At 35.7% G+C, this 17665-nt stretch overlaps 1 protein-coding gene across 1 annotated transcript in view; it reads left to right on the forward strand.

The window, feature by feature from the left end:
• The window catches only part of LOC107686721 (contactin-associated protein-like 2), a 401917-nt gene that overhangs the window by 195703 nt on the left and 188549 nt on the right, over nucleotides 1-17665 (forward strand). Inside the window, exons 5-7 of the mRNA XM_016483827.1 lie at nucleotides 5180-5327; nucleotides 11850-12002; nucleotides 12760-12770. Of these exons, the coding sequence (XP_016339313.1) occupies nucleotides 5180-5327; nucleotides 11850-12002; nucleotides 12760-12770 (312 nt within the window). The remainder of the gene's footprint in view (nucleotides 1-5179; nucleotides 5328-11849; nucleotides 12003-12759; nucleotides 12771-17665) is intronic.

The following is a 17665-nucleotide window of genomic DNA, read 5'->3' on the forward strand; positions in this document are numbered from 1 at the left end:
GATTGGTTTAGGGTTTTTTTGGCATCTCCATGTGGTCCTGTTCGGTATTGCAACTTGGCTTCTCTAAAATGCAAAAAAGCTCTGCTGTTGCACTGTACACATACTATAAAAATACTATCAGATTTTTTTTTTCTTTCATATGTGCTTATATGGGCTCCTTATTATACTTGTTTAGTATCTTGCTATATTAATGAACCTAAGAAATACGTGACTTTAAGTTGTTAAATATACAGGCACCAATATGCCATCCCATAATGCCAGAAAAATAGTCACCATATTTTTTATGGTGAATTTCTGCAGCTGCCATTTTACTTTACTGTAAATTTAACAGAATATTTTTTTAAATTATGCTTTGATATTAATTTTTTTAGTTGTTAATTCCATTCTAATACTTTTTAATATAACACTTTTCTCCAATTGTTTCTTTCTACAGTGTCTATAAAATCAATTGATTTTTTTTTTTTTTCACAATTCTGATTTTTTTTCCCTCTGGTCTGCTTCAGTAAATGTTATGCATATCCTACAAAATAAACAAAGACTTCTTTGTTTTGACCTTAAACTTTTCTAATTTCTTTTTGTAGATGTAGAAAGTGTACCATTCTTGGACTTTCAGTGCCAATTTCTACGCTGTCCAGCATTAGCTCACTTTTGAGTTTGAATTTACTCTGCTTACACAGTGAAATGAGGAGACTTAAGTATATCCACATGTCAGTTTCTTCCTTTAACTCTGCTCCTGAGTGAGTCTCTCGTTGCTAATGTACCCGATTCAGAGTGTCATTGAGTTGGCCGCCCCTGTCAGCCCTTCACACATATGCATACGGCTGGCAGATTGACTGATTCGGCTGTGCTCTTGGTCTCTGAGAGAGCAGCTGTCTTCACCTCATCTGTCAAGACAACCCCAAGTGGCAAGAAAAGTATGAGGGTGCCAAATGCACTCGGTTGGAGGATAATGGTTCCTTAAATACTGGATCACATTTTGCTTTCACTCTGCTGGCAGTGAGACATCGCCGGGTGTCCTGCTGATTCCACTGTAAAATGTGGTTGCAATTCCACATAAAAGCATTCGAATGTCCATAAATCATTTAAGCAAGGCTGCAATTATGTAGTTAGTTCTAAATGTGTGTCTCCGCAGTGAATCGCGAATGCTCGCTTTGAGATGCTCATCACCTTGACACTGAAGTAAAATGTTGGTTTTTCAGCATCATACTAACTTAGCATATTATCTTAAGTATTATTCAGTGATATGAAAGAATCTACAGCAACCAAACATTGTATGAAATGCAAAAAGATGAAAGCATCTGTATATTTCCATGCAAGATATACAGTCAAGAATAATTAATTCTAACTATTAGAATTAATAATTAATATTATTAATTCTAAAGTACTATAAAAACCACATTAAAAACATTACTGGCTGTTATTTTTATTTATATTAAATTAATTTTATTAATATTTATTTATATTTTATTAGTAATAGTACATTTATTTTTAATTGTAATAATAATTAAATAAAAAAGCCAATATGATATTTATAATCATTTTACTGAAGCTTATAAGTATTACTATTATTATTAATAATCTATATGCACACTTATTATTATTATTATTATTATTTTAAATATATAGCTGCAAAAAATGGCAGTGTATTATATGTAATATATATATATGTGACCCTGGACCACCAAACCAGTCGTAAGGGTAAATTTTTCGAAATTGCGATTTATACATCATCTGAAAGCTGAATAAATAAGCTTTCCATTGATGTATGGTTTGTTAGGATTTGGCAGAGATACAACTATTTGAAAATCGGGAATCTGAGGGTGGAAAAAAAATCTAAATATTGAGAAAATCGCCTTTAAAATTGTCCAAATGAAGTTCTTAGCAATACATATTACTAATTAAAAATTAAGTTTTAATATATTTACAGTAGAACATTTACAAAATATCTTCATGGAACATGATCTTTACTTAATATCCTAATGATTTTTGGCATAAAAGAAAAATCTATAATTTTGACCCATACAATGTATTTTTGGCTGTTGCTACAAATATACCCCAGCGATTTAAGACTGGTTTTGTGGTCCAGGCCAGGGTCACATATATGTGTACAATGTGGAATTTTACAGAATTTAATTTTATCATTTAAGACCCCAACAACGTCTGCACCTGTATTTGCATAATAATTAGCCATTCAAAATGTGATATGAACTTCAAACAGATTAATGCGCTAGATCACAATGTGTGACAGCTGCGTGATTCACTATAATTTAGATTTAGGACCTTCTCAGATTGCTTTGGTCATGTACTTAGCTTTAATGGATTGTTCTGATGATTTTCAGTAGGAAAGGTTACCAGAAAAGATTTCCTGGTTCACCGTACTCTTAAAGTAAAATATTACAAAATCAATAGATTTCTTGATATAACAAAAGAATGGCTTCATAAAATAACAGTGACAAGACCTTAATTTTATATTTGGCAGCCATCCACAAATCCGCCATTATTCAACAGCTATATACAGGTGCATCTCAATAAATTAGAATGTCGTGGAAAAGTTCTGTCATGGAAGAAGGATGCAAAACTGGTATATAAAGACTCCCACCCATGCCTGACGCATACATGTAACAATTTCAAGTGAAGAAAGAGAAAATCATCGATCTTGAACAACCAACATGTTTTATTCTTGTTATGATGGTTAAAGCGCTTGTGTGTCTGATTAATTGACCTGTTTTATTCTTCTAAGCTTCACTTAATTTGCTGTTGTAATGATTCCAGCATGTTTGTTTTCTTTTATGGAAAATTTTTGCAGCTTTTTTATTTCTGCTAAAGAAAAGTTCAGAACAGTGTCTTTCTGCTATTCTCAGAGTGAGAAATGTGCGAAGAGAGGATGGCTGTTCAAAACTGTTAAAGAAAGAAGAGACCCAGGAGCTTTGACACAAAATAAGTAAAAGCAACTTTAATTATACTATGGGAAGCCAGTGAGTGTGCTGCTTATGATAGTTACAGCTGGCTTCCTGCCTAAACCCGGACTCTCCACTAATGAAAGACAGCCTCTATCTCCGTCAGGCCTTTGTGAAGGTGCTTGATTAAACAACATGCAAGGCAGCAAAGCTCTGAGGGTGACTTCACATTTGGCTAACTAATTGCACACTCACTGACTGTTTAAGGTCTGGATCTGGAATTAACTGCGACAGAATTGAGTCATTCTGGTCATGAAGGCAGAACTTTTAGCCTGAATTCTGGGTGAAGTAATGCAGATTTATGTGGATTAATCAGCTTTTCTAAACACAATTGAAGTAAAAATAGGTCAGCGGATATTTAAGATGTTATTTATCCCCCCCCCCCAGGGTAAACAGAACAGAACCAACATAAATGTATTGCAGATATCGTTAAAATTCAATAATTTTATGTACACATTTTAGAATTAGTCTGATTCAAAGGATAATCAGAAGGCTGCATCCTGACTGACAGAGGGGGAGCTGGGGATGGAGGAAGGTAATTAGCTATTGAGCAATGTGAAAACTGCTGATAATACTGAGGGACCTTATATATGAATGCTTAGATAGGTGTCGTATTCCTATAGGTAGATGGGGATCAGCTGAGAATCAGGTCATTCGTACAAATTCATACGAATTGGGGAACTCGTAAAATAGATACGATTTAGCAAAAATTTGCCACCTCGTAAAATATGTACGAATTGAGATCGGGTTGGAATAGCCTACTCATTGTGCCCAGGAGGTCCACCTATAAAACACTGTCGCCTGAAACCTCACAAAACAACTCAGTTTTCTGTCTTCGCAATGAAAAATGAAGTGAACGCTCCCCAGTCGGCCACTACAGAGCACAGTAATCAGCACTTCAAACATTAAAGTCAGACCACCGTATGGAGCCTCCAATATTGACATGTTCAGCATGTTCCTGACATGAAATCCCCGGTTGTACAATAAAGTCCATATAATAGTGGTTTCCTTAGAGGGGAAGTGCAAGTTTTGTAATCCGCATCACTCCAATTTGGTGGCCTTGAGCTCCTTATCGCCAATCCCACATGGTCTGTCTGGTGACTGAAGTTCCCCACCACTCAATGGCCGACTGCATCAATTTCTTGCTCTGTGTGACACAAGAAGCTGCGTAGGGTCAACGTGAACCACAGAGCCGTGCAACTTGATTCCAACTACATGTCGCTTCAGGTTTTTTTGTCTGGTGATTACAGCTTCTGACACAGGACAGTAGAGAGTTTCATGAAATCACTCAAAACCACACTAGAAAAGATATGACACAAATCTGCTGTTTGACTGTTTCACTGAAGAAACTGTGGGGAAGACGCAACACTAACAATTATTATTATTGTAATAATAAGCAATTATTGGAAGTGTTTTTATGGTTGTAGATATTGAAGTACTTGCAAAAGAGTTTTATTTGTGCAAGGGGTATTTTTTTAGTTTTATATGGAAGCCTGTTTCTGCCACTGAATAAAAAATAAAAAAAGGTAACTGTGACTTTGCATCTCACAGTTCTGACTTTTTTCTCGCAATTGCGAGTTTACATCCCACAATTTTTCTCAGAATTGCATGATATAAGCTTGCTGTTGCGAGAAAAAGTCAGAATTGGGAGATGTAAACTCGCAATTATAAGAAAAATTTCAGAATTGCGAGATTTAAACTTGTAATTTTGAGAAAAAAAATAGAAATTGTGAGATATAACATCACAATTCTGAGAATAATTTGAAGTCGCAATTCTGAGAAATAAAGATATTGACTTTCAATTCTGACTTTTTCTCAGAATTGTGAGATATAAACTCGCACTTGTGAGTTTTAAAGTCAGAACTGTGTGATATAAACTTGCAATTGCAGGTTATAAAGAATTTCAAAAGAATTTTCGAAAGAATTTCGAGATATAAAAAACAGTTCAAAGAAAAAAGGTCAGAATTGCGAGATGTGAACTCGCAATTGCGAGAAAATTGTAAGAATTACGAGTTTATATCTAGCAATTCTGACTTTCGTGCAGTTGCAAGTTTATATCTCAGAATTCTGAGAAAAAAAGTCAGAAATGCCAGATATGAACTCGCGATTGCGATAAAAAAGTCGCTATTACCTGGTTTTATTTTTTATTCAGTGGCGTAAACGGGCTTCCATAGTTTTAAGTCGAAACAAGTCAAGTAACGTATTTCACATCTGTCTTGCAGGCATTTGCGGGTAACTCCAATACAGAGAGTGTGGTTCGGCATGACCTGCAAAACCCGACTGTGGCCCATTATTTGCGCATCATTCCTTTAGACTGGAGTGAAGAGGGACGGATCGGCCTGAGGTTCGAGATCTACGGGTGCCCGTATTGTAAGTTGACTCTGCTCTGTCACATTTCACATCAGTATCATCCAATAGAGTAAATATCAGCAAAGACGGCATCATATGGAAGTTATTTACATGATACTGAAGGCTGATGGTATTTTCATCCTAATAACTGTGCACTATTATTATTTATTTTTATTATGTAGCCTGATATTTATTATAGCTGTAACGTTTGCTAAGCTCAGTATAAAACTGACAGTTTTATCTAGTCCGAGTTTCTTTTCATGCTGAGGAAACTTGGTTCTAAGCTTTTTTGCATCACTAGAGTGATTAATATGCAGTGCAAGATGGCAATATGTATTCGGGAAGATCCCGGTACAATTAAGGGAAATTGGCTGACACAACTTTTTTTGAAAGTCAAGGTCGGCTATCCATCCCATACAAATCCAAGTTTTCATGATTTGCACAGATGTCTGCTAGTATGACACCCTGCTGCTTACTAAAACTGAGGAGAGAACTGATACTGTGCACTGTAAACAGAATATTTTTCAGTGTGATGTGTTGGGGTAAATATAAAGTTGAGACAAACAAAAATGTCTTGGTCTTCACAATATTTATATTTAATCTTTTACAGTTTTTCTCAGTTGATTTGACACTTTCCCCCAATCCAATGTACTTGTTCTCAAAACATTTAACACAGCCATCCAAACACAAAATTATCTTAATCAAACAGTTCAACTTTACTGCAAAATGAAGCACTGCAATTATTTAAATATTAACATCAAATCTATAGGTGTGTTCTCTATTGATTATAAAATGCATTCAGCTGTAGATACACAAATGTGCTAATGAAAATACATGTTTATTGTAATTCTTCAACAGGTAGTTTTGTTTTATATATATTGTGTATATCTAAACTAAATAAAAATTGTTCCCCTTCAGGAACTCGAGCTGCGTCGAGATTCGCTTTGGGAACGCCCTTGCGTGACCGCGTTCTGAAGCACGTGTCAAATCAGTCCAATGGAGCAGCGAGACGTCACGAGCGGGGTGACGTAAGCACCAGAAAGCATAAAAGCGCATCCGGCAGAGCGCAAACCAGCTTCTGCTCTTCAGTAGCGCTCTGTGTATGTGTCTGTCTATTTACTGTTGTCTGTCCGCACAAGCACTCATATATATAAAACAATGAAAAAGTCTGTGGCGAGCGAACGGCAGTACAAACGCTGTGTTCCTCCCTGCCCACGATCGTTATTTTGTCAAAGAGGACCTCGACTAAGCGGTCCTGACGCCAACACCGTCAGGCCCCTGAGGGCAGCCCTACCTGGGGAGGAAAGGATAACACCTTAGTATACGGTGCCCGATCCTCCTCAGTGCCCTCACGGAGAGTCACCGATAACCCTGCCACCCTCGGTGCTTCAGGGCTCAGTGAGCTCCGACGAGCAAAATTCCCAGCTGCCGCCCGGCAACGGTACGGCACAGGAGAGCTCGCCCCCTCAAGTGAGGGTGCTACAGCAGTCAGGTCGGTCGTTCCCTACCGGTCATCCGCGTCAGGGCACTGAACTGGCTCCTCTAATAACACCAGAGGCCAGCCTCGAGAGGCTGGTTCCCATAGTAGATTTTTTGGCAGCGTGGAATTAAAAATTTGTTTGTGCCACCTTTAGCAGCAAGAACTGCAAACAAACTTTTCTGATAACTACAGATCAGTCTTTTACAGCACAGTGGTGGATATATATATACTGTATATGTGTGTGTTTGCTGTATACATGAATTATCCTGAATTATTGATCTTGCCTTTCATTTACATCTGGAAGAGAATTTCGTTGCATTTTATCTACACTACATATTTGCTGCGCTTGCATCATAGGAGAAAAAATGTAAGAAGTTTGAATCCATCACAAACAATAACAGGCCAACCCCCCCCCCCAGCTTCTCACCGGAGAGGCCATGATTTTTACATGGTCCATTAGGGTTAATCTGCACCTTCTACCTCTCCTTCCACCCTGTTGTCCACTTCCTCTCTGTCCATGTCTTCTTACAGTTTCTGCTTTTGCTCTTTCCACTACACCAATGCCCTCTTCTCTAATCATCTCTTCTCCCTTTCCTTCTCCTCTCCTCTTTTTTCACATCTTCCTCTCTGCTCATCTCTTTCTACCTGTTACACGTTTCATCTTCTCTCTCATTACACGTAGGAGAAAAAATGTAAGAAGGTTGAATCCATGCTTGAAAAGCCCCTGTCTCAACATCTGCACAGGCCTCTTCCTTTGTGGCTGGTGGTGTTGTTCCGGACCACCATGTCAACAATGCTCCTGTTCCATTCAAAATAATCTTGATTGTCCACCTGAATGATCTCAAACTTAAATTCTGAAAAATGTTTGGACATTTACAGTAAGTAACAGAATTTGTCCCAGGAGGACTAAGAATCTGTACTAACAACAATCACAGTCCCCCCCCCCATAAATATATTTTTATTGCATATTTGTTCTTGCTCTTTGTATACTTTCCCTTTTATTATTACTCTAAAGCAATTGTGATAAATGTGTAAATGATTAGGAAAACTGCATTTCTTGTGTTTGGATATTTACAGTAAATAACAGAAGTTGTCCCAAAAATCTGTACTATCAACAATCATAGTACAACACTTTATAAGTGTTTTGACATAGTAAGTTGTATTAACTATTGTGAAAGCATTTGAGAGTTTTGTGCACATTGTTTTGAGAAAATTATTTGCATGATTTGTGCAAAAAATAGTAGACAAAAAAATAGCTATTTCTTAAATTATTATAATTATATTAATATTATATTGTTATAATTTTATAGATATGGTAATGTAAATTTAATGTAATGTTTAGAATTTATTATAATTTGTTTAATAACTTAATTTATAATATATTTATTTCCCTTTGGCAATAGAATTTTTTGACAACTGAATACAAGTTTTTTCACTTGGCAAGTGTTATTCAAATTGAATTAAATTGAATTGAAAATGTTAATTTTGGACACTGGTTACATTTGCGTGGTATTGTAGAGTTGCAACTTCACATAACTAACAAGGTACATGGAAAAACAAACAACGTACTTACTGAACACCAAATTTACATATACGAGATAATCTTTCTTAGCAATGATGTTGTGGTTAAAGGATAAGCTATTTTATTTAATCATTTTACAGAGACAGCTTTGCTGGATTTTAATTTGTTTGAAAGGTATGTCATTGCAAATCATGGATTTAAACAGAAATGCTTTCCAGATGAGTGGATGTATTTTGGAGCAGCTGTCTCCAGTGAGGTCAAAAAATCCTGAAATCTGAATGTGGCTCACAGAGTGAGCGCCACCTGTAGGTCATGTCTGTAAATCAATTGCATTGTTATTATTCCACTTGCTTCTGTTCATTGGTATTCTTTTTTCATTTTTAGTTCAATCTAGCCTTTTACATCTATGAACCACCAACATGGTTCATGTTGGTTGTCATGGTTGCCAGATTGATCTTGATAACAAATTTCAATTAACACCCCATAAATTGGTTTGAGAAGAATTACATTTCTCTCATTGCAGTGATGTAATCATCTGTCATTTAACCCCATACCAGAAGAACCATCTTTGCTAATGTTTGTTTTTTTTTTACCATGATTCTCAAACTTCTTACTTCTTTTCATTTGTTAATTTATTGATTGAGGAAAAATAAAATCCTTGAGATGGAAAAAACTGCAGCATGGAAGACATTTTTTCTGAAATAATTATATTATATATATAATGATATATAGTGTAAATAAATCTGACACCTGGCTCTTCTGAATGTTTGTGTTTATGACAAGTATGAATGAAGCCTGGTAGCTTTAGATACGTATCATTCCTCAAGCTGTTTTCCTACTCGTGAGGAGCAGAGGGGGAGTTGGCTGCACTGATTTTCCTGTCAGAAAGTGTTTCATCCACATTTGCTCCTTGCTGGTGAAACCACTCATATTCCTTCATCATCTCGTGCAGGTGATCACAGATGCTGCCATCTCCAAACGCTTTTTAATGAGGGCATAGTGTGAAATAAATAAAAAACATATTCTCACCCTGCTGGAAAATCCAAATTAAATTGGTTAGTTGTGTTTTGGAACACGGCAGCTTGCCGTTTCCTGTACTAAACCGATCATTAGCTGGACCAAGCTAACCTGCTGGACCTGCAACAAGGGCTATCTAGAAACTTTTGAAATCTCTTGTTAAGGAATTCATGTTTTGGTCAGGTGGACATGAATAATTGTGTTAATTTTTATTGTGTTATTATTTAATATTCAGTATTGAAATACTAAGACTTCTACTACTAATGATAATAATTGTCATTCTAAATTAACGTTAAATTGATAAACACCAGTTGGTGACCAGCTTGAACCTGCTAATCACTACTGTAGCTTACACCAGCTACCGACCAGCATGCACTAGCTAATGAGCAGGTTGAACCAGCTGACAACCATCAACCATAATAAGCCTGAACTATTTTAAACCAGTTTGCACTTGGTCATAACAAGCCCGAACCATTTTAAACTAGTCTACACTAGGTAATGACCAGTTTGCACCATCTAATGACCATCTGAAACCATCTTACAAAAAGATGATGACCAGTTTAATCCAACTGATGACCATCTTAAACCAGCCAATAACCATACTAAAGCAAATAATAACTATCTTACACCAGCTAATGACTATTTTAAACCTGATAATGACCAGCTTAAACAAGCTAATGATCCTCCTAAACCAACTAATGACCTTAATGATCTTAAACGAGTTAATGGCCATCTTAAACCAGTTTAATCCAACTAATGACTGTCTTAAACCAGCTAATGACCACCTTAAACCATCTTACACCAGCTAATGACCATCTGATGACCATCTTAAACCAGCTTACACTAGATAATAACCATCTTAAACTAGTTTAATCCAATTAATGACAAGCTTAAACCAACCAATGACTGTCTTAAACCATCTTACACTAGGTAATGACCAGCTTGAACCAAGTATGACAATCTTAAACCAGCTAATGACCAGCCAGAAGCAGTTAATATCCAGTTTCCATGTTCCTAGACAGAATTTTCGAACAGAAATATATTAATAAGTACAAAAACACTTTTTGGGGACCTTTTCCGCCACTCAGTTTCTCTTCATACATGGAAATGCACTGAGTGTTGAGTGAAAATAAATAAGATGTGCAGTAAAGGAATAGAGATAGCCCTTCTCAGGAAGCATAGAGGGAAAGAATGGGAGTTAGATAAGCAAGACCTGCAGTGGAGATGAAGCACAGAATGAGAATGAATGCAGTGCTCTGACCTTGTTGATCAGGTGAGAACGGATGAATGCATTTGTGATGGAGGTGAAGGGGATTGGCAATGGAGAGAGAGAGACAAGAGGAGTGGAAGAGCAACTGGCCAGACACAGCACACATACTCATGCATTAGTGTAGTAATCAGTCCCCAGCAGGGTGCATGGAGAGAATTTAATTAATTCCACATGCAGACTGTACTCTACAGATGCACACACACAATCGTAGTAGACACTACACGTGACAGATTACACTGAACGCATATTCTCACCTGCTTTGTCCATGTAGAATAATTACAGTTGTTGCGTCATTTTGCAATTTACACTGCTAATGGAAGCTGATAAATGCAAATTGATTTTACATGCCTCAGGAATGCATGAACGATCCATTCAAATAATGGAAATATCTTACTCATTGGCTGACATTAAAATAACACTTACTGTAGACCCGAAACATACTCCACATGTGTTATTTTTGTGTATTTTTCGGATCCGCCCACCGTTATGTTAAATTAACATACATTACATTTTTATGCAAATCTTTTTTGTAACAGTATAAAACAATGTAAAAGTACTGCCACTTTTGATAAATTTAATGTGTCCTTGTTGAATAAAAGTAGCTTGCTAACTATATTAAGCATAATGCTAATTAAACATAAATATATATGCCATTCAAAAGTGTGGTATCGATACGATTTTTTTAAAAAGCAGTCTCTTTGTATTTATTTGATCATAATACAGTAAAACTACATTAATATTCTGAAACATTTCTGTATTTCAGAATTATATAAAATAACTGTTTTCTATTTTAATATATCATGTAATTTATACATGTGATGACAAAGCTGAATTTTCAGCAGCCATATATATTATATTTATTATATATTTTTATAACTTTGTGTATACTGCTGCAGATTGCATTTCTCATCGAGACATGAATATATATATATGTATATATATATATATATATATATATATATATATATAAAATACAAATAAGTATTTACCCTTTTATGACCCTTTTAATCCAAAGTTATTGCAGTCACAAGCCTACAGCAAAATCAGCACCATCATTTACATTTTAATTAAGCTCAAATCAAACCTAATCAATCTCTCAATAAAGCAAGCGAATAAACATGCCACTTCAATCTTATTGGTGGAAGGGAACACGATGATGTCTGTATTTTTCTGTTCTCATGTTGCTGTAGCTCTCTTTATAATTACCTTCTCATGCTGATCACAGATTTTACACGGCTTCTGAATGATATAAAGCCAGTCAGAAGATGAAGATTTTGAAGGACGTGATAGCCCTGAAGTTTAAAACATCAGAGAGCGAAGGGGTGATTCTGCACGGAGAGGGGCAACAGGGTGACTACATTACCTTGGAGTTGAGGAGAGGCCGGCTACTGCTGCAGATAAACCTCGGTAAATCTGATATAGAGGCCTATAATAGATATCTGTTGTGTGTGTACCTTGGGGTGAATTTTGTCATTAATGTGCTGCTGTAAGTATTTCTTCATGTTATTTATTGACTTTATACCTGCTGTCTTCTGATATTTAATTGATTGTTTAATGCTCATTGACTCTTTGAACTATCCTTTTAAATGTAACTAATTTTTACCACTCAAAAAAAAGAAAGAAAGAACAAAAATAAAATTCTGTCAGTTTTTACTCACCTTCATGTAATTAAAAAAATTGGAATTAGTAAGACTTTTTATTTTTATTTATTTAGTATTTATTTATTTATAAATTATGTATTTAAATGATAAATTAATATGTTTATTCAGCAAGGATACATTTATTTGTTCAAAAATCAAAAAGTGAAGACATTTTATGTTTCTCGTTTGTTACAAATGAGTTTTATTTCAACTAAAAGGTGTTGTTTTAAACTTTCTATTCATCGGAGAATCCTGAAAAAAATATGTATCACAGTTTCCACAAAAAAATATTAAGCAGCATAATGGTTTTCAACATTGATAATATTAAGTTTCTTGAGCAGCAAATAAGCATATTAGAATGATTTCTGAATGATCATGTGACACTGAAGACTGAAATAATGACTGCTGAAAATTAAACTTTGCCATCACAGGAATAAATGACATTTATAATATATTAAAATATATTTTTAAATTTTAAGAATATTTCATAATATAACTGTTTTACTTTATATTTAATCTCATAGATACAGGCTTGGTGAGCATAGAAGAATGTAAACACTCATATGGCAACTAGCACCAACATACCCTATATGACAGCAAATAATGTACGAGAAACTGAGAAAGTGAATGATTTATTGCTCTGAACTTCATTTAACAAGCCGGTGCATTATGGGAATGCTGAAGCTCAAAATGTTACTCCCCATAACAGGTCTTTTTAAAAAAGTATTTAAAGGGGTCATATGATGCTGCTAAAAAGAACATTATTTTGTGTATTTGGTGTAATGAAATGTGTTTATGCGGTTTAAAGTTAAAAAAACACATTATTTTCCACATACTGTACATTATTGTTTCTCCTCTATGCCCCGCCTTTTTGAAACGCGTCGATTTTTACAAAGCTCATCGGTCTGAAAAAGCGAGGTGTGCTGTGATTGGCCAGCTATCCAGTGCGTTGTGATTGGCCGAATACCTCAAGCGTGTGACGGAAACATTACGCCCCTCACCATACTGTTGTATTCCCTCAGCGACCAGCACGGATCAGCTCTAGGCATGACGAAGCGGATATCGTCCTCTTTTGGAAGACCAAACAAAGTAGTTTCGCTTTCACGACGAAGCACACAGCGTCTTCAGGATATGGCAACAATACTAAAGTGAGAATAAAAGTTACGCCTTCTTTCTTTGCGTTAACATTTGGGCGGCGTTATGCAAATCTTCCCACAGAGCGACGTAGGTATGTTGGGGCGTGTTAGAACGAGCCGTTTTAGGTAGGTGTGGCTGACTTTTAACTTTTATAAAGAATATCTCTTTGGATTTGAGACTTTAGTCTTTGCAACTTTACAGATCTTCTTTATGCACCAAGAGCTTGTAACACTCCAAAGAGAAAGGAAAAATTGAAATCGCATCATATGACCCCTTTAAGGTAACACTTTTGTATAGAGACCAATTCTCACTATTAATTACTGTAGTTTCTTATTAGCATGTCTATTATTAACATTTTGGCTGTTTATTAGTGCTTATAAAGCACATATTCTGCATGACCATATTCTACATCCCTAATCCTACCCAATGCCTAAACTTAATAACTAACTTACTATTAATAAGCAGCAAATTAGGAGTTTATTGAGGCAAATGTCATAGTTACTGGTTTGTTAATGGAAACAATTGGACCTTAAAATAAAGTGTGACTGTAACAACGTTCGTAGGTTGGGAAGAAGGAGGAGGGAACCGGCGAACACTTAAACAAAACTTTAATAAAATAAACAAACACAAAATGAAAGTAAAGCGGCAGCCCCTCGCGGATGACTGCCGCACACAAAATACAAAATAAAGTCCAGGCCTGGTCCTCTCTCGTCTTTCACTGTCGTAACTCCTCCTTTTATCCTTCCGGAGCTCTTCCGTGGGACTCGAGACCGGTGAGTGGTGCAGGTGTCGCTCATTATCAATTACTCCACCAGCCTCGCTCCATTCCCACGGCTCTCGGCCCCGCCCCCACTCGTCACAGTGACCATATTTAATTGTCCTTAAGAAAGATTGATCTCACAAAGATGAAAATGAACAGGAAATACTGTGAGAATTCTCACTTTAAATAAGCATGAATTTCATTCTCATCCAAGCTGATTTATGCTATTAATGATGGCTTGGTGCTATTCTGTTATTTAAACCAACATAACAAATTTAGTGATGCTTGTTGAATAAGCATTGCTGATAAAAGTATAGTGAACCTGACTTGAACAAGCTTTTCCAAAACCTGACTTTTTTCTTTCAGTGAACACAAAAAAAAAAATAAATGTTGAGGATTATCCTCTAAGGCAGTGGTTCCCAAACTTTTTGCAGCGTGCACCCCTTTCTAGTGTTTGACACATGTCAAGCACCCCCACCACCGTACTCCGGTTAAACACCACATTTTTTACTGCAATACAAGTATAAATACAAGTATTCACTGTATACAGGGCTTGACATTAACTCTTTTGCTCACCAGCCACTGTGGCTAGTGGTTTTCCAAAATTACTAGCCACTCAGCATTTTCACTGGCCACAATTTTGTTGCTGGAAAATTACTTTTTATATGACTAAAGTTACTGCATAATAAAATGTATTTGAATTGATTTCCAGGTCTTTTTTTTTTTTTTGCCTATAAAAAGGGTATTTCCCCTAACCTTATTAAATGCATGTGTCATCTTCCATATCAAATTCTTACATTTTATTAATAATTTACACATTTACACAGACAATTTACTTGTATTTATACAAGTATAAATACAAGTATTCACTGTATACAGGGCTTGACATTAACTCTTTTGCTCACCAGTTCTTTTGCTCATTACATTTTATTAATAATTTACACATTTACACAGACAATTTAATGAAGCTGAAATGTAGCATGTGAATGCATTAACACTGCAAAATTACAACAGCATAAATAATGCTGTGAGCTTGGTGTTTTACATCAGGTTTTTTTATTTACAAATATGAAAAGTTGTAAAAAAAAAGTCTTAATGAGTAAGTCATTGAGGCATTCAAACTATTCGTTCAAATAGCTGATTCATTCAAGAATGAAGCAAGCGCCTGTCTTTATGAATGGACCACTGAATAATTGACTCAAATTATTAATTAAAAAATGCGAATCATTCAGTAGCCTAACGAAACACCGCTGACGCGGTGTGTTGCTCAGAGATGCGCGACAGTTCTGCTGCTAAGTTTGTTTGGAACTATTTTCGTTAAACAAATCGAGCAAAAACAGTCACATTGACATTATTGTACTAAAATGTATGCCCTAAGTCACTTAATATTAACTACTCGTTTGAAGTCTTGTTTAAAATCAATGTCGAATTTATAATCGTACTGATTTTCGGGGAAAACTGCACTCTCTTAGTCGTGTCATGTTAATCAATTAGGCTACATTTTTACAAACTACATTTTTTACCGCAGTATGTTTCTTCTGTGTGCAGTTGTGTTCATTTGTTTCGATTTCTCCATGAGATTGTCTCACGTGAGTCTCAACTGCCGCGACCTTGTTACTATTGATTATCCATTATGAATTGCCGTTTACACCAAGTGTAATAAAATCAGAATCATTCTCGCTGAAATTTTGGTGCTTCCCTAATTCGATGATTTAATTTGATTAGATTAGTTGTCCGGTCAGGCAAGTAAAATTCTCTTTCACTTGCCCTTCAAAAAATGCACACAGATCATCAAAAGCATTCTCTCGCACACCCCTGCTGGTCGGTCTATGCACCCTTAGGGGTGCGCGCACCCCAGTTTGGGAACCGCTGCTCTAAGGTATTTCACGTATAATTAAAATGAATGGGGACTGAGACTGTCAGGCTCTAAAATGACAAAAAAGCATCCTAAAAGTATCATAAAAGCAGTCTATATGACTTCTCTCTATACGTCGTCTGGCATCAATATGATGCAGTAGCTTTGAGAGGGACCAGGCCAATATTGAAGTCATTATTCAGTGAAAATCTTGCATGATGTAATTTTTCTGACATCATATTTGATTTGATTTGGCAGTGGGAAAGTAATTTTGGTCTTTTCTTCAAACAAAGTGCCAGTTGGTTACTATTGTGTGGCTTCAGAAGACTTGGAATATAAAGCATGGACTTCTTAAAGGTGTGTGTTTTTGGTAATTTTAGAACTTGGCATCTCCAGTCCCCATTTGCTTCCATTTTATGGAAAAGAAAGTAAGTTATACGTTTGGGATGACAGAGGGAGTAAATGATGACAGAATTTTCATTTATGAATATCTCTCTAAGCTTGTTAAAAAGCCTGGTTTTGGACACCAGCTCCCTAAATACAACATATGTTGTGTAGGTCAAGTTTGACATCAGTTGGATTTTATCTCATTTCCACACAGGCTGTTAAGACACTCAAAAATAGAAGTTCTGTAATTATCTCCGAAATCTCAAGGATTTCTGTAGGATTATGGTCACACTGCAGTCGTCACCCAATCCAAAGATCTCAAGCTCAGGCTTGATAAAAAGCTGTGAAGTCACACCAAGACATTTTGTCTCAAGAAGGTTCGCATTGTGATAAACTTTGTTTGCAGTGGGATTTTTATCCCTTGTCATTCTTTTCAGCATGGAACGTTTTAAATCCGCTTCTCTGCACAGGATTAATCCTCACTAATAACGTTTACCAGGATTACATAACATTAATGTTATCAAACAGAAATTACGCGTATTAACACGTGCTGTAGAGGAATGTATAGGAAATTGATTTTCAGCGATGTAAAGAATATGGTCTGAGAGCAAATGCTTATCTATTCAATTGAACAAAGACACTCCTGGAACTGTTGGATGCTACAGAGCTGGTTACAGCTCAGTTGGTCTAAGACAAATTGACCCCAATTAAAGTGAAAGTGTCTGATTAATTGAGCCGAGAACGGATCCAAACTGGTGAGTGGTTGCATTTATCGACTATTTTGTTGAAGCACTAGTGCTTCTTTCTGGGCTCTGTTTGAAATTGTTTAAATAATAGTACTTTCTAAGCATCTTTCAATAGCTAGATATTATCTGATTTTAGAAAAATATGTATAATTTTACTCCATTGTCGCAAGCTGAAATTGTTTGCTTGTGGCTGAGAAGTAATAATAATATTGTTAATTATATTTCATAGTTTCAATTTCAATTAAATGTACAAGTGTACTATCAGTTGAATTTGAAAACAGGACAATAGAATAGAAAAAAGAAAAAGATACAGAAAAAAAGTGGTTATTAAGTTGGTGAATATGGGAACCATTTACATTTAAAAATAAAATATGAACATGAATGAGAATGAGAAAAAAAATATGAATGCAGAAATTAAATCTTATTTTGCTGCACATTATTTGCACATTATTTGCACATTATTTGCATTTTCATATACTAGCAAGCAAAATATGTATTGAAAACTTTTTAATTTAAAATTAAGCATACATATTTTATGTATTTAT

Source organism: Sinocyclocheilus anshuiensis, unplaced genomic scaffold (assembly GCF_001515605.1).
Source record: "Sinocyclocheilus anshuiensis isolate Anshui unplaced genomic scaffold, SAMN03320099.WGS_v1.1 scaffold990, whole genome shotgun sequence".
Taxonomy (NCBI): Eukaryota; Metazoa; Chordata; class Actinopteri; order Cypriniformes; family Cyprinidae; genus Sinocyclocheilus; species Sinocyclocheilus anshuiensis.